Source organism: Armigeres subalbatus, unplaced genomic scaffold (genome assembly GCF_024139115.2).
Source record: "Armigeres subalbatus isolate Guangzhou_Male unplaced genomic scaffold, GZ_Asu_2 Contig757, whole genome shotgun sequence".
NCBI classification, from domain to species: Eukaryota; Metazoa; Arthropoda; class Insecta; order Diptera; family Culicidae; genus Armigeres; species Armigeres subalbatus.
The window spans coordinates 25717-48581 of NW_026943542.1; the positions used below are offsets into that span (position 1 = coordinate 25717).

General features: G+C 42.0%; 2 protein-coding genes across 2 annotated transcripts; one reads left to right on the forward strand and one right to left on the reverse strand.

The window, feature by feature from the left end:
• Window positions 1-224: 224 nt before the first annotated feature.
• Window positions 225-732, reverse strand: LOC134204626 (uncharacterized; the record flags this gene model as incomplete). The annotated part of the gene is made up of 1 exon (XM_062679420.1): window positions 225-732. A coding segment is annotated over exon 1 (508 nt), but the record flags the coding sequence as incomplete, so codon positions are not given.
• A 10176-nt stretch (window positions 733-10908) lies between these two features.
• On the forward strand, window positions 10909-12870 carry LOC134204625 (uncharacterized protein K02A2.6-like). Its single transcript, XM_062679419.1, has 2 exons — window positions 10909-12132; window positions 12187-12870. Exons 1-2 carry the CDS (start codon window positions 10909-10911, stop codon window positions 12868-12870), a joined length of 1908 nt encoding a protein of 635 aa, XP_062535403.1.
• Window positions 12871-22865: the final 9995 nt, after the last annotated feature.

A 22865-nucleotide genomic window follows, 5' to 3' on the forward strand; every position in this document is an offset into this window, starting at 1 on the left:
TGTGCTCATACAAATAAAAATCGCCACATATGCTTTGACTATTGGCCGCCTTGGAGCTGGTCGAATATATAGTGGTCCGAAATAATCTACGCCTGTTCGTAGAAAAGCGCGTGACACTGTGACACGCGACGAAGGTAAATCTCCCATCATTTGCTGTACGGTTTTTGGTTTCGAGCGAAAGCATTTTAGGCACTGGTGAACAATTTGCTTCGCCACACTCCTACCTCCCAGTGGCCAGAATCGCAACCGAACGACGCTCAACAATAGTTGTGGCCCTGCATGCATTAGACGTTCGTGGTAGTGACGCAGCAACAGTCGTGTAAAATGATGTCTGGCAGGCAGAGCTACCGGGTGCTTTGTCTCTTCGGTTTCCATTGAATGCTTCAGCCGGCCACCTAATCGAATCAGCTGATCTTCTGCAATGAATGGGTTGAACCACCTTAACGGCGATCTTCTCGGAACAGTATTTTGCTCAGACAATGCCTTCCATTCCGTTGCGAAAACCTCTTTCTGAACCAAGCGGACCAGAATATTCTCAGCTTCATTCAGTTCCGTCGTCGACAGAAACGTAAATTCTTTTCTCTCTTGTTTCGGAGTTCTCAAAAGCGTCATGAAGCGTAACCAATATGCAGTGCGCCGGACAAGATCGGTGTAAGACGAAAACTTGCCAATGTACTCTTGATTGAATTCAAAGGTCGCCGTACTAGTAGTAGCGACTGTCGTGCGTCGCATTTCTTCTTCCCCTGCGTCTGTTGATGATCCTTCTGGTAAAATTGGCCATTTGTCTTCTGCTTCTGTCAGCCAATTCGGTCCCTGCCACCAGAGCTTGTTTCCGATAATATCTCCCGGCGAAATCCCCCTTGAAATAAGATCTGCTGGGTTTTGAACACCTGGAACGTGACTCCAACGGGAATGTTGTGTGATGGACTGTATTTTAGCAACCCGATTTGCGACAAATGTGGTCCAAGCAGTTGGAATTGCCTCAATCCAACGTAGGACACATGTTGAATCCGTCCAGAAATAAGACTTCCCTGTGAATTTGATGGACTGTACTACCTTTTCGAATAGTTGCGCCGCTAGAAGCGCCCACACAGCTCTAATCTGGGAATGGTTTGGCATTTCAGAGGTGCCACTCTGGATTTAGACGTAAGTAGACGGATTTGCACCTCCCCTACAGCATTTTGACTTCTCACGTATAAACATGCTCCGTAGGCCTTTTCGGAGGCGTCTGAGAAGCAGTGGAGCTCAACTGAAGCAACCTTCGGGATGATAACGCAACGATCTATACGAACTTCGTTGAGCAACGGAAGTTGCTCGTGAAGTCTTCTCCACGACTCACCCACCGTCGAAGAAAGGGGCTGGTCCCAACCCAGCCGTTGATTGTTTTCATCGCTCAGCGTCCAGAGCAGCTGCATGAAAATCTTCGCCGATGTTATAGCAGCTCTAACAGACCCAAAGGGTCAAATAACGTGGCGATCACAGAAAGCACTGTCCGTTTAGTAACTGGTATCCCAGGGTCTAGACTGGGAACATTGAACTGGAATTTCAAAGTGTCCGTGCATGGCATCCAAGTTAGACCAAGAGTTTTGATTGAGGGATCTGGATCCAAAATGATCCCTTCGGATGTATGAATAGCCAAATCTTCCTGTTTTACGCCTTGCAACACAGCTGAAGAGTTTGATGCCCATTTGCGTAGCCGAAATCCACCACTTGTTGACATCGCATCCAGTTGCATTCGCATTTCCCTTGCTGTTTCCTCCTCATCCGCACCAGTTATCACGTCATCCATATATGTGTCGTCGAGAGCCGCCTTTGCGGCGAGTGGAAATCTTTTCTCCTCATCCAAGGCCAGTTGCTGCAAGGTCCTAGTCGCCAGGAATGGCGCCGGTTTCGTCCCATATGTTACGGTGCTGAGCTCGTAAGTACGAGCAACTTCATCGGATGAAGTGCACCACATAATGCATTGGAGTGGACGATCCCCTGGAGAAATAAGAATTTGACGAAACATTTTCTCGACATCCGAAACGAGCATTATTTGTCGTGTCCGGCTACGCAATATAATTGACCGGAGATCCTCTTGAACCACTGGCCCTGCCAGAAGTACGTCGTTGAGTGATACACCAGTTGCTGTCTTACACGAGGCGTCAAACACCACCCGTACCTTAGTCGTAGTGCTCGCTTCCTTGACTACGGGGTGGTGCGGTAAATAGCACCGCTTCACAGCTTCCAATTCTGCTTCCTCCACCAATCGCATGTGCCCAAGCTTGAAGTAGTCTTCCATGAAGTCGTGGTACTGTTTTTTGAGCGATGGGTCCCGAGCCAAACGCCGTTCAGTCCCTTGAAGGCGCCGATATGCGATATTCCTAGAATCTCCCAACCGCGAGATGGCTTCTTCCTGCTTCGGTAATGAGACGGTGTACCGACCATCTGAACTTCGTTGAACTGTACGAATGTAGCTGTCTTCACACCTCCTTTCCTCAGGCGAAAGAGCCTTGCCTGACTCCATTTCTTCGCAGGACCAGAATCGAGAAATCAGCATGTCAAGGTCAAGCGGTTAGGCGCCGAAATACCACCGCTTACTATCCAGCCGAAAACAGATTCGTTGAGAGAGGGATTCCCTGCACCCAAGGAAATCCTCCGTCCCGTTTGAAAGAAATCAAAGAAGGATTCTATACCGAGTACTAGATCAACTCCTTTGCGTTCGAAGTACGCTGGGTCTGCTAGTTGAACTCCAATTGGAAATGACCAGTTATGCTTGTTGGTAGTTGTGGTTGGAAGGTTCACAGTCACCTTTGGAAGAATGAGAAATCCATCGCACATGAAAACGAAGATAAGCGAGATCGAACCGTTGCATGTATCCTTTGTTTGACCCTTGTACCTGTTTGCCCAATGCCTAGGATGGAGATATCCACTTGATCTCGCGTAGCTTTCATTTGCTGACATAAATTCTCCGTAATAAAATTACTTTCCGACCCGGAATCCAACAGCGCCCGTGCTGGAATACGATTTCCTATATCGTCTTCAATTAACACCACCGCCGTAGCCAGCAAAACTTGATGCGAATGTTGTTGAGCCGTAGCGGACACTACAGACTCTGTAGCCGCCATGTGAGCCACATGTTTGGAAGATGAACTGGATAATTCCGGTTGATTTTCAGGAGTAAAAGGTACGTTGCCCCAGCAACTACCGTATTCTTGCCAAACTTCTCCTTTGCTGACTTAAAACATACCAAAGTATGGTGCCGTCCCTTGCAGTTTTTGCAGCTGTATTTCGACAGGCAATCCTTCGCCTGATGCCCCGTCCTGAAGCAGTTCCGACATAGTCCATTTGATTTCAGGAAATTGTCTCTATCTCCAACTGATAATCGCTGGGACTCTTTACAATAGTAAAGAAAGTGGTCAGCTGAGCATAACGCACAACGAGCTCTTGACGCTTGAGCTGAACTATAGCTGGTTTTTATTTGTTGCGGTTTTTGTTTTGACGTCTGTTGCATCTGTGCTGCAAACAGTCCAGAACTTGAACCCTCCGCTGCAAAAATTCCCGTAAATCGTCAAGAGTGTCCTGCAACTTGGTGGATGAGGCCTCCTCCCACCCCCTCCGAGTAACTGGATCCAAACGAGTCGTAAGGATGTTCACCAGCAAAAGGTCCTTATAGTCGGTCGGCTGGATGACCTGATCCAGAGTCTGCACAATTCTCTCAAAGCCTTCAAGAAGAATGTGCAAGTCAGCTCCGGATTCCTTGGTAAGAGTAGGCAACTTGAAGAGGGCCTGGACCTGCCGCTTCTTCAGTTGCTTACTGTTATTATACCGCTTCAAAAGCAGATCCCAGGCCACCTGGTAATTGGCCTTTGTTATAGGCAGTGGATCGATCAACCCTCTTGGTTCCCCTTGAGACATCCTTTTAAATAATGGAACTTCTCCACTTCAGGGAGTTCCGCCTTCCAATGAATGAGCGAGTTAAAAAGGTCCCGAAAACTGAACCATTCATCGATGTTCCCGTTGAATGTTTGTAGGGTAATCTGTGGCAGACGCACGTGGTCCATGTTTCCATGCGACGATCCATCACTTCCCCCGACAGAGTTCTCCAATTCCTGTGGTTTCTGCAAATCTTTGAGCTTGTCCATCAAAAATGATTTCAGCTGATAATATCGGTCGCTAAAATCCATCCGCTCCTTTTCGACCGAAGTGCTATCCGGGTTGTTTTCTTCGTGGGAAAATATGTCAACCAAAGCCACACTGAAGTTCTCCCAAAGTGTTACATGAGCCCATGTCCCATTAGTATTTAATTAAAGTGAAAATAAAATTATATGTACTTTGGTTTTGTAGTTAGGAGTTAGATTTAATATTGTTAAAATTTATTGATTTGTATCTGCCCATTTATACGCCGTTCGCTACCAAATCGATTGGAGCCCCACTACCAAATACCGAACTACGGTTGGTATGCGTGTGGCTACGGAAATCGCCGAAAAAGAAAGAAGGGAGAAAAAGAAGATGATAATTTTGTTCGGGATGTGGGGCCGCGAGCCCAGTGCGGAGTCTCTTTCGTGCCAAAACCAGTGAACGACACACACGGAGCTCGTGCGATTCCCTCTAACACGTTCTGGAGGATATATTGTAGAGTGCTCGGTGAAAAGTGGCCGGGTAGTAAATCTAGCCCAGTGGTGCCCAGTGAAGAATTCGAGATCGGTTAAGTGTTCCGTGAAATTACCCTCCAAAACTAGCGGGTGGACGAGTGTGTTTCTTATCCCCGTATATGCACGCTTAATGGGACTGTTGTGTGGTGTGTTACGGCAGAGTGCACTGTAGGAATAGTGAATTCCCGCCCAATGCGATACGGGACAACAGATTGGGAGAAAAACCCCATGGTGCGCGTTTCGACATTACGTTAACGTCCGTCTAGACCATACCCGAAAACGTGACTGATCCGTGAAAGTGACACTGTTCCGGTGAATTCTCAAACGGAGACGCGGGTACCACGTCCCGACGCGAGTGTATGTTGAGTGCCTGAAATATTTGTCCTACCCCGACGCCCGTACAACGAGTATTCCTTATCGCCACCCAATATCCACCGGCGGTGAGCAGAGCGACGGCGCGGGCCCAACCTAATCTTAACTCTCCTATGTCAGAGTAGGCAGCCCCTGAGGAAAGGTAAGTGGCATGCTCCTCTAATGTTATAAAAGCTCATCCAACTTACTCAAACGGATCTCGATTTCGGTTGTGGTAGTGGTTTCCTTGAATAATTGGACGAACCTGTCAATGTCGCTGAATGACAGCTGGATCTCCTTCAATCTCGCAGTCAGAGCCCGCATCGTCGGTTGTTTCTTGGGTTCAGGTTTCATGGTGACCGACAGACAACTGTGATTCCCTTCAATATTCGCAAATAAACAGCCTTACGAAACCAGCAGCGGTGAAATTCACGACGAAATCCGATTCTCTGTACGGTCCGAATCTGTCCGAATGATTCCACCAATACTCGAAGAATAACACGGACGAAGAGAAGAAAGTGCGGTGTAGTATCCAAATAATGTCGGCTTCGGCCGGGCATATACTGCGGAAGATCACCTGGAGAAACCAGCAGTGGTGCAATTCCCGACAAAATCCAATTAGCAGCAGGATCAGAATAAATCCACCAATTGATTTAGGGAATCACCAGTCGTGCGATTCTTAACAAAGCTCCAATTATCCGGAAGTCCACCAATGACTCGAGCAAGAGGACGGCGAAGAAGAGAATTCGTGATGTAGTAACCAACAAGTTCCGGCTTCGGCCGGGCATATACTGCGGAAGCTCACCTGGAGAAACCAACAGTGGTGCAATTCCCGGCAAAGTCCGATCTTCTGAATGGCCCGAATAATTCCACCAATGATTTTAACTGAGGAAATCAGCAGCCGTGTGATTCTCGATGAATTCCAATTAACCGACGAGTCCGAGCAGTTCAACCAATAGAAGCGAATGGCGAATAGGAGAATATGCGGTGTAATAACCAAAAAATGTCGGCTTCGGCCGGGCATATACTGCGGAAGCTCACCTGGAGAAACCAGCAGTGGTGCCAATCCCGACAAAGTCCGATTAGCAGCAGGATCCGAATAAATCCACCAATGATTTAGACTGAGGAAATCAGCAGCCGTGTGATTCTCGATGAATTCCAATTAACCGACGAGTCCGAGCAGTTCAACCAATAGAAGCGAATGGCGAATAGGAGAATATGCGGTGTAATAACCAAAAAATGTCGGCTTCGGCCGGGCATATACTGCGGAAGCTCACCTAGAGATACCAGCAGTGGTGCAATTCCCGACGAAGTCCGATTATCCGATTAAGTCAACCAAATTTGTGAATGGATCGCTCAAAAGAGCATTCAGGGCTCAGCAGGAAAATGGCAAGTTGAAGAGGATAGATTTTCATTCAAAATGGTGTATTTATCTGCGTCTAGCTTCGGCAATATACTATTATGTTCACTCACCCGAGAAAACTAATTGTAGCACTTCCAATCTTAGCCAGCTAACATGCAGCAAAATGGAATCCTAACGCCGATCCTTTTGGTAACTGGTTTAGTAGTGGCCCCGATGAATCATCGCAACTTCGAAACGAGCGTTAATCCAAAAAAACGTCCTTCTTGAATGGCGGTTCCTGATGGTCCTTGACGACGAAAGTTATAAATGTACCGATACCAAATCCAAATTGGCGGAATGCCAATGGTATGTAATGGTTTTCCTTGCCGTAGGTCCGTAGATGATCACAAGTCCATAGAAGAAGGTCGAAACGTTGGCATTAGTATACTGAAGGAAATGCTTCGGCTGGACATACACTATTCTAACTTAATTACCTGAGAAAGAAAGCGTTGCGCCAGTCCAGCGGTTGAAGAAGCAGATCGAATCCAAATCCGTGTAGTCGCTTCAAAGATCCTAAATCTGAATTAACTGCAAGGCCACTCTTCAGTTGTAGTAGCATGCAATTCCAGTTGAATTCCAGAATCGAAGATGATCATACAATTTCGAGCTTCCCTGTCCAATAGCGATGGCGTGCTAGCCAAGCGACGCCAACAAAGTCAAGCGGCAAGCTTTGTCCCCGAGTGCAATGGTTGCTGTGTTGTTGATCTGCATTGACTCTAGTGCACTGACCTCAGTACACTGACCTCCCTCAAATATGGGTTCACAATGGTGCTTTCTAGCACTAATCCTGTCCAATCCAAACGAATGTGTGTCGACCCAGTGCCGACGGTTTGAACGAGTTCCGTAGATGGTCCCAGAATCCGGTTCGAAGGACCAAAATGAACGATTGAGCCCCTTTACCTGATCCGAAATTCCTTCAATAGCTGCTGGGCGAGGGGGCAACCAACTGGACACCAAAGTTAGAGGTGGAAGGGAAACGTGCATTCACGCATGCAGTACTGTAGCACAATCGTTTCTTCCTTATTTCGAAGTGACACCATAGCATAGGTTCTTTTAACACACAACTCGTTATAGTACATTAAAACACATTTATTCTTAACTGGCAACTACACTGGCTTTAATACATTTAAGTTACGTGCTGGACAAACTTTATTTTCTAAAATCTATTCTTATATCTATACACATTAAAAAACACTCGACCGTGTGTATATTGGACGTGATCTGCCCCGGACCGTGATCTAGTTGCGACTGCCGATGTTCTCTTGGGTAGGTACCGGAGAGACCTTCTTCCAACGATGATCGCTTCGGTGGTTCGTCAGATCGGTTTAACTCCGACAACCTGCTCTCTGCTCTCCTTATCACATACGCTGATAACGGACGATGCGATGGGGAGATAACGATGCTCTACCCGAATTCCGTGTCCTATACATACGGTGGCGACTGGTGGTGATTCTGCTGTCGATCGTTATATACCGATGAAGGCAAAAGAGTTTCAACAGCTTTCTTCATTGCTAGGGGGGCAATCCCTGTATTCGCGGTTGCGAACAGTGGTCATGACAGCTGCTGGTTCTAAAATGCATTTAAAAGTTTCACCTCGAAAAATCTTGAAGTTTGATACCCATATTGATTGGGTTCTTAACGTTTTTCAAATTGGCCATTTCCCCCGGGGCACCTGGAACCTACCACAGAGTGGTCAGGGCAACTGATCGTCCTGAATATGCTTCCTGAAGCATCTCCATGAAAAATCTTGAAGTTTGATACCCATATTGATAGGGTTCTGAACGTTTTTCAAATTGGCCTCTTCCGCCGGGGCACTTGATCATCAGACAGAGTGGTCAGGCCAATTGATCATCCTGAATATGCTTCCTGAAGCATCTCCATGAAAAATATTGATGTTTGATACCCATATTGATAGGGTTCTGAACGTTTTTCAAATTGGTCACTTCCCCCGGGGCACCTGGAACCTACCACAGAGTGGTCAGGGCAACTGATCGTCCTGAATATGCTTCCTGAAGCATCTCCATGAAAAATCTTGAAGTTTGATACCAATATTGATATGGTACCGGATAATATATACGTGATTGGAAGGATACACAAAATTGACCATAGTATCCGGAACCAGGTTTACTGAAATGGCCATATCTCGGATGTTTTTCAACGGATCTTAGCGCAACAGCCCGCATTCAATTTTCAATAAGATCTAGTTTCTAGGAAAATAATGTTTATCGATCTAACTTTAAACCACACAAAAATACGAGCGGCAGAAAAAATGTGTTTTTGACATGGCCTCCGAAAATCCGGAACATCTCCGGTGTCCGGTGGCCAGTAGTCGTGACCGCACATGTTCCTAAATCTTGACTAAATTTGCCGTCGAATGCTTCCGGTTTGTCCAATTTCATCAATTTTTCGGAAAGTTATAAGGATTTGAATTTGGGCCAAATTTTGCCTATCTCAATCATTTTGCCTAACCCCTGTAACTCTCAAACGGGATGACCGATTCACAAGATTTCTTCACCAAAAGAATCCGTGTAAAAAAAGCCGTGTAAAAAAAAATCCGTGTGAAAATAATCCGTGTTAAAAAGAATCGGGTGTATTGTGCCTTGCAACAAAATGACAACTCTCGTACTCATTTTCCAAGGCTCTCATAGATGTGAAAAATTTGTCCTCAGTACAAATAGCACGTGCTATCAAAGCATTTATCGCCAATATCCACGACGTATCAGCCAAATTTTCAAAAATATCAAACTAGCTTTTTTCTGGTGGTATGTTTTTCTTAGGCGACTATCTGGCGCTCATTTTCTGTCGCGATTAAAAATAAGCGGAGTAGTAGATTTTTTTATGAGCGGTACAGTACATCGCATTAGTCACATACATTCCAAAACTTATACTTTTCATTAACTTATGAATGTTATTAGCTTTTTGATATGGAATCATTCATTAGGTGGCAGAATGAAGAGTATAAGTATTTTCGAATGGTTTTTTGACATAACATATAGGCTAGATGTACCAGTTGTGGCTATAGCACCAGTTGTCGCACTAGTGCTTTTTATATGCCAAATGGCCAATCAAATCAATGCAAATCAAGTTCATATCGATAAAGCATATTCATATGATAAGATAACGCCTTTGATATCCTCCAAGCAAAGCATAATTGTAAGAATTGATTTTGCTTAATTTTTGATGTTCTTTGCACCAGTTGTCGCACTAGTGGTCCCAATTTGAACAATCCCATAAGAAAACAATGGGATTTGCCAAATAAGGAACCAAAATTAAGAATAGTGCCACAACTGGTGCTTGCGTTCCTATTATGGATTAATCAATTTTGAGGATAATAACAAATTTTATTGCGGTTTTCACAGCTGTTCTAAGGAGCAGGAAGTAAAACTTTTCGCTTGATATATAAAGTCCACCCACATGTCTTTTACTTATTTTTTTAAAAATATTTGTTATTATGTTTGGCGACAATTGGTATACCCTCCCTAAGGTTATTTTTTTACGTGCAATCAATGCAGAAAATGTAATTTCGAACGTTAAACGTTAAAAACCCGAGGAACGCAGGGTACATTCTGCTAGTAATTTTATATTTCTTTGACCATAATTTTGAACCCAATTTATTCTAAGAGTAACGTCTGTTTCGGATGTTTAAACAAGGAATTTGGGATTTTGAAAACTGTAGTTTTCATTTGTAGGTTTGACTATGCATGTTTATGGAAAATAAAAAAACAAGGAAAAATCAGTCACTCTTAGCAAGATAGAAATACATTCGTTGATAAAGAACCGGAATTAATATTGACAGTCGTATTTTTGTGAATAGTGTAATACATAAAACTATACCATGTAAGCATTGAATGGAATCTGTGTGTCTCTAACTCCTAGGAATCACCCAGTCACGCATCAACGTCTACACGGTCTTACCTCTTCAACTGCTAGCACTCGAAAGCCGCGCGCATTTGGCGAGTGAATGCTTGCTCGATGAGACGTCGGCAAACGTAACGCATCAAGGGGTCACACGTAAAGTCAAGCTTTAGCAGCAGTGCTGTCAGATTTACATATAGCTCCGCACATTCTCCTTCTTCTCGAAAGCGAGGGGCTGTCAACTCACGTATTTACGATTCATCTGCCTGAATGGAAAAGGCGTAATTAGGAATTATTTTGAATTTACGTATTTTTTGGCGTATTGAAGTATTTTTGTATTATAGTGTATTGAATTCATCATTAATTGAATTTTCCGCGTATTTTTACTATATGACATGTATTTTTCGCGTATTATTGATGGTATTTTTTCATTTCATGTTTATATCTGTCAAATTATCAAATTGTTTTCAAAACAAAGGCGTGTAGATCATTTTTGGGTCTCCTTGTGAACAAAAAAATACTAATTCGGGGATGGCGAATGCGATTTCAGTCCAGCATAGGATGTTTTCGAGTGCGCAACATTCCAGACTCCCTGGGCATACCGTATCTATTATTGTACCTGCCGCACACCGACTGTGCTTGCCATACAAGATACATACTCATGCAATGAGGGCACCTAATCGAGCTATTAAAAGAGAGTACTTTCGACTACCGTTGTTGGAGGAAATGAAGGTCAAGCTTCATGGTGCAAAGTTCTTCTCAAAGCTCGATCTGACGAACGCTTTTTATCATCTGGAGCTCCACGAAGAATCACGAGACATGACCACATTCTTATCAGAAAATGGAATGTATAGATTTACCCGATTAATGTTCGGGGTAAATTGTGCTCCGGAGATTTTCCAAAGAGAAATGTGCCGGATACTTGGAAGCGTCGAAAATATCATCGTGTATATCGACGACGTGCTCATCTTCGCGGATACGTTAGAAAACCTTCGTGAAACTGTAAAACAGGTTTTAGAAATTCTGAAGACGAACAATTTGACCATAAACTCTAGCAAATGTGAATTCGATAAGACCCGAATTCAATTCATTGGTCACGAACTTGACGAAAATGGCTTCAACATCGATGAAATGAAGATCAAAGATATTCGTAAATTCAGAGCTCCTTCTACAGCTTCAGAGCTCCGAAGTTTCTTGGGGCTTGCATCCTTTGTGAGCTCATACATCAAGAATTTTGCGGAGATTGCAAGCCCATTGTGGACAGTCATCAGTACAAATGAATGGAACTGGGGTCAGGAACAGGATCGAGCTTTTGAACTTCTGAAGGATAAGATTGTACACTGCACTACATCTCTGGGATACTTTTCCGAAAGTCAGAAAACCATCATTTACACGGATGCTTCGCCAAATGCCCTCGGCGCTGTCCTCGTCCAGCAGGATAACGAACAAGCATACCGCATTATTAGCTTTGCATCCAAGTCATTAACGGCGACTGAGAAACGCTATCCTCAAAACCAGCGCGAGGCTCTAGGAGCCGTCTGGGCCGTAGAGCATTTTGCCTACTTTTTGCTTGGAAGGACTTTCACGCTGCGAACTGATGCGCAGGGTTTTACGTTTATCTTGAATAGATCACGAGAAAACTCTAAGCGGGCACTCAATAGGGCTGATGGATGGGCGCTCAGGCTAAGTCCGTACAACTTCAACGTTGAATATGTGCGTGGGCGTGAGAACATTGCAGACCCATCCTCAAGGCTGTATGACGGTGATGACGGCCCTTTCGAAGAAGCCGACAGCCCATGGGAAATAGCTTGCCTTGAAGCTAACGAAATAAGGTTCATGACAGAAGACCAGATCAGAGAAGCTACAAACACTGATCAACAACTGCAGGAGGTAAATTAATTTTTAAATCTTAGTATGTAACTATAAGTTTTTTTAATGTAACAGGTCAATGATTCTCTGGCTTCAGGCTCATGGCCAAGCCATCTACGGAAATTCAAGGTACTTAAGAACGACTTGAACATGCGGAATGGAATCCTGACGAAGACTGGTTGTGCGATAATTCCAGAAAGTCTTCGCCATAAAACATTAGCAATAGCTCATCAAGGCCATCCATCAATAGCCAAGCTCAAGAGCATTTTGAGAGAAAGGGTATGGTGGCCGGACATGACCAAAGACGCGGAAACATGGGTTAATTCTTGCAAAGTATGCGCAACAACTGGAAAGCCCGAAAAACCGACACCAATGCAACGTGTTTTTGCACCGAAGTCGGTATGGGAAACAATTGCCGTTGATTTCAACGGCCCATATTTAAAATTTGGAGGCATTTCGATTTTAGTGATAGTCGATTATCGGTCGAGATATATAATCGCCAAACCGCTGAAATCTACTAACTTTGAAAACACCAGGAAAGTTTTGGATGCAATATTTGAGAAGGAAGGATTTCCTCAAAGTATTAAATCCGACAATGGACCGCCTTTCAACGGCGAAGATTACAAAAGATACTGTCATGAGCGTGGCATCAACATTATCTTTTCAACTCTTAGGAATCACCCAGTCACGCATCAACGTCTACACGGTCTTACCTCTTCAACTGCTAGCACTCGAAAGCCGCGCGCATTTGGCGAGTGAATGCTTGCTCGATGAGACGTCGGCAAACGTAACGCATCAAGGGGTCACACGTAAAGTCAACACACTCAGTTCAGCTCGGCATATTTTGATTCTTTTGCCGAGATACGCACAGCCGAGCGCTCGGTTAGTGACTTTCTGCTGACATCTCAGCTGAAAAATTAGTTTGTTTACTGCGGCACTCAAAGGAGCCACCGTAAACATACGTTCATTCAGCCGATATTCCAGCAAACGAACTTAAACCGAGATTTGCACAGCCGAGATCGGTGGAAAAATTTAAGTGTGAAGCTTTAGCAGCAGTGCTTTCAGATTTACATATAGCTCCGCACAGAATCGATGTCAACGGCGACGTTTTGGGCGTCACGCCAAAAGCATTTCAGCCAGCGGCGGCGTGAACCACCGGTGTGGCGATTTTCTTATTGCGCTCGTCTTTTTTAAATAAAATCTGGATATTATCAGAACTTTGTACGGAAATAGTTCTCGCGTGATTTTTGAAAACGTCGTAAGCCCAAATGAGAGACTCTCTTTCATTACGCTCTCTTTTGCTAATATCTAGGCTAGTTTAAAATTGGTTGCAATATTTTCACCTCAGCACACTAGACAAAGCTATTTTCTTCAGATCTCGGTTCTCTGGCCGAAACAGTCATATGGACAGAAATATTGTTTGGTCAATGCCATTTGCAAAACAAGTAATATTTTCGGTCAATTGGCCCTTTCTGCAAAACAACCATTTCGACCAAATGAAGTATTCGGCCAAACGACTTATTCGACCAAATGGCTTTTTCTTCCAAATGATCGTGTCTGCCAAACGGCATTTTCGGCTAAACGACTTTTCCGATCAAATGACAAGTTCGGCCAAACGATATTTTAGTTCGTTTGCCTTTTTCGGCCCAATGACATTTTCGGTCAGATGAGTTTCGGCCTTATGGTTTGTTCGCCAACTGACATTCGGTCAATCAACTTTCAGCATTGTGGCCTTCAGCCAAACTATCATTTCTGTCGTTCGGTCAAAAGTATGCGATCGGTGGAGAAAGGGTCATTAGGCCGAAAGGATCATTTAACCGAAAGGGCCGTTTGACCGAAATGGTCATTTGGCCGAATAGGGCATTTGGCCGAATAAGACATTTGGCTGAAAAGGTCATTTAAAAAGTGAGAAATAGTAGTGAGACGTCTCAGCGTGACAGCAAAAAGTGAGAAATAAGGAGTGAAAAGTGCGATGTATCACCACCGACGAACCGACGTGTCACTGGCGCTCTCTGATTGTCTCACACTTTTTAACGGTCATTCGCTTTTGCGGGCGATCGCTCCTGTCAAATGAGCTAAGACACAACTCCGCTGCTATGTGTTGGTGGCTGAGCTATGAAAACTTCGCGAGCCATTATGGTGGTGGCGGTAGTGTTCGATGATTTTTCATCAAGGCCAGTAAATTTGAATTATTTTCTATCCAGCTTTTTAAGCACGGAATGCTATAAATTTTGAATCACCCCTTTTGACATTACTGTTGTACACTATAATTTTTATAACTAGATCATAGCATGCTAAAGTATATGTCGGAAAAGTGATTATTTACTTCTCGAGTGGCGATCTCTCTTCGCTTGTGTGGTCGTGTTGGGATCTGACGACCAAACTGGCACAACCTCACACAACCCTACTTCATTGAGCGCCGTTGCTGATGAAGCAAGTGTGTAGGAGCCGGACAATATTAAATACTCATCCTACTTGGTTGACATTGTGTACAAAAATACATTTGAGAGAGTTAGTTCTGAAAATGTATTGCGAGAGATCGGCCGGTACCTGGTGCTGGGAATTTGGTTTCATCAGTACCCGCTAAGCTGCGGTGGACGACGGAGGTCCTTCGTAGCTTAGTAGGGAAAGCACCTGTCATGCGAACTGGGGTCGTGGGATCAAACCCCACCGAAGGGGCGGTTACCCTCCAATACCTTTTCCGAACTAAATCTATCACATGTTGTACATATGCATAATCAAGTTTCAGACATAGTAATTAATTTCCACTCCGGGTGGCTTAATACCCGGCATATAGGCAATTAACTTTGAATGTACTGATTATTTACTTGACAACGTATTGTAACCAACAACAAGTTTTTATAATTCTTCCTGAAAATCAATATTCGATCCTTTTATCTACACTTTAATTCATTTTAGGTATTCCCATATCGACGGACTTTTCCGAAGAAATTACTGCAAAATTGTAATGAGAAAAGTGAGGGGTAGACCGCTCATTCATCAATAAAATTATTTGCTGTGCTCTATCCGACCGAATGTGGTGTTCAAGTTACATTTTTGACTGGGCTCAAGACTCAGGCGGCAGGATCTCATAATCCTTGGGAGCAGATAATTTTCTTTCTAAATGGTCTTTCTGATAACTTTTTGGGCCTGGTTTTGACAAATCCGCTTTCTAAATACTAGATAGAACTTTTCAAATAATAAGTCTCATATAATATTATATCGTACCCCGAACAATTGAATGAATTGTTCCATTAGAACTCCAAACTCAGTTGTACACAGCAAATCGAAACCTTTATAATTTATTTGCTTATCTGCTACGCTGCTTCTCAGCATGTTATACTTCGTGCGGCAGTTGTACACAAGCATAACTGTCCTACATTGATACAAATCCATATCATTATGGGACAATTTTGCGTGCGGCGGCAGTAAATGTGGTGCAAAAGAAGTGGCGCATCCATTCGTAGGACATATGACCTGTTTGGAACAGAAATCATAGGATTCACTCTACCCAACTCTACCGTTTTATTCGCACCATTTACGAATGTAAGATGGTAAACATATCGCCTGGTCTTGTAATTATAATACTGCAGATACACTTAAGATCGAAGGCTGCATCAGTCAGTATCCAACATTTAATCAATATTCTCATATTATCCTATATGATACGTTGCAAATATAACAAATATTAAATAGTAGAGATTGAAGTAATTGACTATATTATGGCCTATCGTTAGCAACTATTATAAGTTGGTACGGTATATCTGTTTTGCAGACTCTGGCGTTCGAAGATGTCGTCCGTGCTACACCATACTCGGAGCTTCCGGTATCGTTAGGATTCTCCACGACTCACGAGACAACTGTCCAAAAAATATCAGCTATTTTGGTCTATCATATGTTAAACAGCGTGATTTCAGGACATCTAAAATATAGAATAATTATTGCTTATGTTATAAAAATAATTTACCTTGATTTGTGTTAAGTATTTAGCATATGAAAATATTTGACAGGTTGCAAAACAAACTTTAAATGAGAGGCTACTACGATGGTGGCATAAAAAAAGTGTACACAGCATCTGTCATAGTTGAATCACCCCTGACCAGGTTTATGGCTAGCTTAAAAAGCTGGATGGGGTGACACGTCGGTTCGTCGGTGGTATCACTTCTCACCGTAAAAATTGAGTAGTGCAAAGGAAGTAAAGAGACGTCTCACTACTCACTTTGTACTATTCATTTTTTACAGCGAGAAGTGAGAAATGAGGAGTGAAAAGTGAGACGTTTCACTTCTCTTTGTGAAAGGTGAGTAGTGCAAAGTGGGTAATGAAACGTCTCACTACTCACTTCGCGCACCTATTCGGCCAAACGACCCTTTCGGCCAAATGATCCTTTCGGCCAAATTACTCTCTCGGCTAAATGACCCTTTCGGCCAAGTGACCCTATCGACCAAATGCCCTTTTCGGCCAAATGACCCTATCGGTCAAATGACCCTTTCGGCCAAATGACTTTCGGCCAGATAGGTTTCAGCCTAAGGACTGTTCAGTTTATTGAGAGGACACTTTTGCATAACGATACTATACAGACAGGAGTTTGCTTTATCATATATTATAATACACAGTCAATCAACTGTATTTTTTGAAAAGAGATAAAGGAGTTTAGATCCAACAAAATGGCGCCTATTGTAAAAACTTCTCAAATTTTGCGTAAACATAAGCTTTCCAACAGAATTTTTTAATACATTTTTTTTTGGCTTTCAGTCTTTACTGGCTATTAAAACGACATATTTCTTCTACGCCCGACGTTTCAATGGTTTATTCCATCTTTTTCATGGAATAAACCATTGAAACGTCGGGCGTAGAAGAAATATGTCGTTTTAATAGCCAGTAAAGACTGAAAGCCAAAAAAAATGTATTAGTGAAATTCAAACAGTCGAGAGCCTATGAAACAGAATTTTTTATAGACAAAATTGACAGTTTGTAAAAGAATTGTAAATCGCATGTCAACAAAATCATCAAGAAGAAGAAACACACTGTCAATGATTTGTCGATATCTAGTAACAGTTGAGCCTGTGGCAGCCCGAAAACGGAAAATAAACTGTTGGGGCTGTTGAACATCCAATAATTTGAGCTTGTTATGAATATCTTAAATTTCTGAGTTAGAATTGTTTCATTGATAATTGGATTTAATTTCTAGAAGGTCAGATAATATATTCAACGAAAGGAAAACAGATTTCGAAAAAGATCGATGGTTTAAAAAACATCGACAATACAAAGTGTCCTCTTTATGAACTGAACAGTCCTTAATGGTTTCTTCGGCCTAGAGGCATTCGGCAAAATGGCTTTCGGCCGAAGGGGTTTCATCCAAACGACCCTTCCCCGTCTAACTTTTTACTTACCACTTTTCATGCCTTAGAACTTTTTCCACCTCTCACTTTTTATTTTTATGACTTCGTTTTTCTTATATTTGATTTCTCACTTCCAATCTTTTTTATCTCGCTTTTCACTTATCATGCCTCTCTTCCTATTTTATAATTATTGATTCTCAAATCTCGTTTTTCACTTCTTATATACAGTTAACTTTCTACATCTCGTTCATGTGCTGATATCTCTCCATGTGCTGATATCTCTCCCTATGTCGAAGGATCTCTCGGTCCCTTCAATCCACATACATTGTAGCTTTCTAAATCTCGAATACTTCCCCCGACATAATGAAGCATCTAGGCTACTAGACCATCTTTTGTCAATAATGAACACAACAAAAACAAGAAATGACATTTATTTTGTTGTCGTTTTTCATAGCAACGAGCCTTTTTGTATCTTGTACCCATTTCAATGCTTCTTCCATTCCTCGATCTCCTCTACTCTCGATGGTCCCTTCAATTTCGAGATGTGAAGAGTCGACTGTATCGAATATGCTTTTTTACTTCTCACAGCTTCTTACCTATCACCTTTCACGTCTTGTTCTTCATTTATCATTCAGTACTTGTCCTTTCTTGCTTTTCCTTTGTTCTTTATACTATTTCTTATTTTTGCCTTATCACTTCTCTGAATTTTCTCTTTTTATCATTTGCTGCCCTCCTAAGATGCATTTCAAATAATCATGTTTTGCCTATAAATGACGAAATAATTCCATTTGTAGGAGCTCATATGTAACGCATCTTTAGATTTAATCTTACTTCATGGAGAAAACTCTCATTGAGCTCTCATACAAAACATTTTTTTTACAAAATATTTCTCATATCGAAGTGGTGAAAGATTGAGAAAATAGTGATTCCTCCACAGCGGAGAGGTTGACAGACGTTCAACAGTCAACAAACCCAACTCGAACACATGATATATCAGATAAAAAAGTAACAAACGTAAAAACTGTTTCGAAAAAAAATCAACCATCATTTTCGGTTCGATTCGAACAAAACCCCATGCCTCAGTCCAACGGGCTTCCCAAGACTCACACGCGGTTGCATCCAATTAAAAAATCCAAATTCAAAGGAATTGTGCTCTCTTTCGGGGACATTTTTGCATACATTCACGTCCAATTATTTGCATTTCAATTTTGGCCGTGTTCGTCGGCTGCAGGCCATCCTGCAGCAGTGCAAGGAAATCAGTCCATCGAAATCGTTCGCAGGACAGCATAGGTAGGAATATCGGCTTGTTCGTCGCGAGCTTGGATTTGCTCTGCCGAAACTGCTCTTTCATCACAACACAACAATGTTCTTGTTACGTCAAGAATGACCGATTGACAACCACCGCAAGTAGACAGAAGGTGAGGTGTAGATTTGCGCGATGCCGACGCGGTTTATGTAAGCAAAGAGAAAGCTCGCATTAGGTAAAGGGGCCGATTTCCGTCTGATTAAGAACAAATAAACATAAAAATCCGGTAATGGTTCTTACCTGTTCAAAACATTCGATAACATTCGACTTATAAAGTTTATCACTCAATGCTTCAAATTTGCCTAATATTAATCTAATCACAATCGAATCAAAATTTTATAATTGGGCGTGGGAAAATGTAAAACGAGCGTGAAAAATTTCAATAGAAGCGAAAACAAATTTATTTGATTTCGACTGCGTCGTCTTGTACGGAGGAAATAAAAAAAAATGCACAACCCTACGAAAAGCGTTTAATGCGCGGAGTTATGCAAGTGTCGCACACCCTTCCCGCGAACAGCAACAGGGCAGCGCACGCTGCTCGATCAATCAGGGAGAGGCAATCCTTTTGTTGTGCAGCTAAACAGGAAATGCCACGAGTTGATTGTTTCAAAATGTTTCGACCCGCCGTAAAAGTGTAAATCCAAAATTGATAATGGCGGGCGCGCTCCGGTGTTGTTTCATTCGTTAATTGATCGATGTCAGTCTAATTGTCTGCCGTGACACGGACTTATAGTGTTGGATCATGGATGTGAAATAGGCCGAAAGTGAAAGCTGGAGCAAAACTTCTTCATATTACTTCTATGTCTCCACATTACTACTGTGTGTTGTCATGGTCATTATTTTCTATTTAACTGTTGAAGAGAAAAAAAATGTGTGTTTTAAATATAAATATGTTTTTAAAATTGTGTTTTCTTCATTCTTCGGGGAATTTGACATCAAATTAGTCAAAAAATTGACACAGAGAAAAGAACGACATAAAATGTTAGTCGGGAAAGGTCAGCTGAATCATTTAATTAAAAGTAAAATATGTATTATATATCAAAATCAAATCATGCAAATTTCTTTAAATACGTTGCACAAATTGGTTAAAAATTTATTTGTAATAGTTTATAGTTTAATACGATTCTGATTTATGAAGAACATTTTTACACATTAGAAGTTCGTCACAATTGGGTTGAAAGCCTACGTACCTCGATAGAACTAATTTTAAATAAATTATTTGAAAAAAGTCATTCATTTCAAAAGTTATAAAATGTATTATTCAATTCAAATTTCTATAGAAACGTTGCACAAATCATGCTTTTCTGAACATGAACGACGTTTTCAGATATGACAATTTTGATTGTACCTCGTCTGGCATAAAGATCGATTTTCAAAATGGTTATTAGAGCTGTTTGGTTGAGATTTATGGAGCAAAGTAGTTATGATTATTTATGGAGTGAATTAGAAAAAGAAACTTTTTGATAGCAGGGCAACTATTTTTACCAATGACTGGCATTCGTACGAATTAGGAAAAAATAATCATACATTTCATTGTCTTTTTTCTGGGTGGTCCTTTTAAAGAAGGAATCATAAGCTCCCTTGTCGTATGCTATAGGATCTTAGGATTTTCATATGTTACATAAACTCGTAAAAAACAACCCTAGCCTTTTTGATACGTGCTAGGGTCGATTTTGGGTCTGTCATCCGACGCAAACTGACTATTAAGATATTATTTTATTCACTTTATGACTTAATTATATTGTAAATTGTCGACTTTTTCCACTGTAAGGACACCACAAATAGAGTCGGTTTTTTTTTTCAGACCGCATCGTGCTTTCGTGCTGTGCGGTTCTTTCTCTCTTTGCGGAAGGAAGTTTTTAATACTACCCGAAGCTATTTTAATTTCAACGGTGCTTCTTAGCGCTATTTGTACCCACTGATCCCGTTACGATCTTTGCAAGGACCCGTGCCTTCGTTTTACGTTGGACCCGTTTGCGGAAGTAAAATTCCGACAAGCGGTGGTAATCCTGCAGGGACACCGTTCTGGGAAAAAACCTCTTAGAAGGTCACGTCTCCACGCTCAGCCATGAGCATAAATAAAAACAAGAGGAAGGGGGAGTCTCTGAATTCTCCACTTCCTTCAAAGAAACAAGGTTTTAAGACCGTCCTGCCAAAGCGCGGAAAATTCAGAGAATTGGAGAATTCAGATATTCCTTCTAATTCTAATATCGGAAACATTTCTTCTCCAATCGAACTGAGCAATCAGTTCGATTTGATTAATGATGAAATTGAGCAAATCGAATATACCTCTAGCCCAGGTGATTCGATTCATGCGAAGAAACAAAGGATTCCGCCAATTGTGGTATCTGTTGCCGAGTTTTCTGGCTTCCGGAATGAGATTTTGAGTAACCTTCAGGGGATCAAGGTTTCATTTCAGATTGCTAGGAAGGGTGACTGCCGCGTTTTGCCGGGATCCTTCGACGATCGCAAACGTCTTCTTCAGTATTTAACTGAGAAGCGCCATAAATTCTTCACATACGACGACAAAACTGAGCGATTGTTCAAAGTCGTCTTGAAAGGTCTCCCCAGTGATGATAAATCACTGGATGAGATTAAAATTGAAATTTCTCAATTACTTGGATTTTCACCAGTCCAAGTAATTAAGATGAAAAAGAAATCCCACTCTGGTACTTCCCAGAGGGGCATTTCTCAAGAATTTTATTTAGTTCATTTTAACAAAAGTGAACTAAATAATATGAAAAGTTGGAAAAGGCCTGTATTATGTCCCATGTCCGTGTTACATGGGAACATTTCCGCAGGCCTGGGGGAAATTTCCAAAACCCCACCCAGTGCCGTAAGTGCCAAAAGTGGGGTCATGGAACCAAACATTGTCACATGGATGCTAAATGCATGATTTGTGGTGGAACCTCTCACGCCAAGGACGCATGCCCTGTGAGAGAAGATTCCAATAAATTTAAATGTGCAAATTGTGGGGGCAATCATAAATCCAATTTCTGGGAATGCCCTTCACGCAAAAAAGTTTTGAATTCCCGTGCAAAATTGATGACGGGAAATTCCAATCGGATCCCAGATTCGACGGGTAGACATTTTTCAAACGCTCAAATTTCGAAACCGGTTACCGGTCGAGCAATTCATACCCACCACAATTCACAAACAAATTTTGCCGCTCGTCAACGGGTAGCAAGCACTTCAGTAAATTCCAATTTTTCGAATGTACCTACGTATGCAAACATCGCTGCTGGTAGACAAAATTTCTCTTCTCAAAATGAGGTTTATACCCATGTCCCAACGGAAAATAACGGTCATGTTGCCGATTCAGGTAGCATGTCTTCTTCCGATTTCGATTTATCAACTGTACAATTGCGTTACATGATTGATGCAAAGTTCAAAGAAAATACCATACTAGAAGCTGTTCAGGTTGGGATAAAGTACACACACAAAATTGTTATCGGACTCCGTTTTAATGGATCTAAATAATTGTGTGAAAGTTCTAAATTGGAATGCCCGCTCTCTAAAGGGTAAGGAAGATGAATTATTCAACTTCCTAACAGTTCATAATGTGCATATTGCCATTATAACTGAAACCTATTTAAAACCAGGACTCTCCATTAAACGAGATCCAAATTATTTTATCTACAGAAATGATCGTCTTGACAGCGCCTATGGTGGGGTCGCCATTGTCATTAATAGACGTATCAAACATAAATTATTTTCTTCGTTTGAAACCAAAGTTTTTGAAACCTTGGGAGTTTCTGTTGAAACAAATTTTGGTCAATTTTCCTTCATTGCAGCCTATTTGCCTTTTCAATGCAATGGGCAGCAAAAGAATTTGTTGAAAGCTGATCTTCAAATTCTGACTCGCAACAAATCAAAATTCTTCGTAATTGGTGACTTCAATGCCAAACACCGCTCATGGAATAATGCTCAAAGCAATTCCAACGGCAAAATTTTATTTGAAGATTTTTCTGCGGGATATTATACTATTCAATATCCCAATGGCCCAATTTGTTTTTCATCCACTCGAAATCCTTCGACAATTGATTTGGTTTTAACGGATTCAAGTCAGCTGTGTGGCCAATTGGTAACTCATGCTGACTTTGACTCT

Coding starts and splice junctions, on each gene's coding strand:
- LOC134204625 (XM_062679419.1), top strand. CDS start 10,909: ATGAGGGCACCTAATCGAGCTATTAAAAGAGAGTACTTTCGACTACCG. Junction 12,133..12,186: donor CTGATCAACAACTGCAGGAG/GTAAATTAATTT, acceptor TTAATGTAACAG/GTCAATGATTCTCTGGCTTC.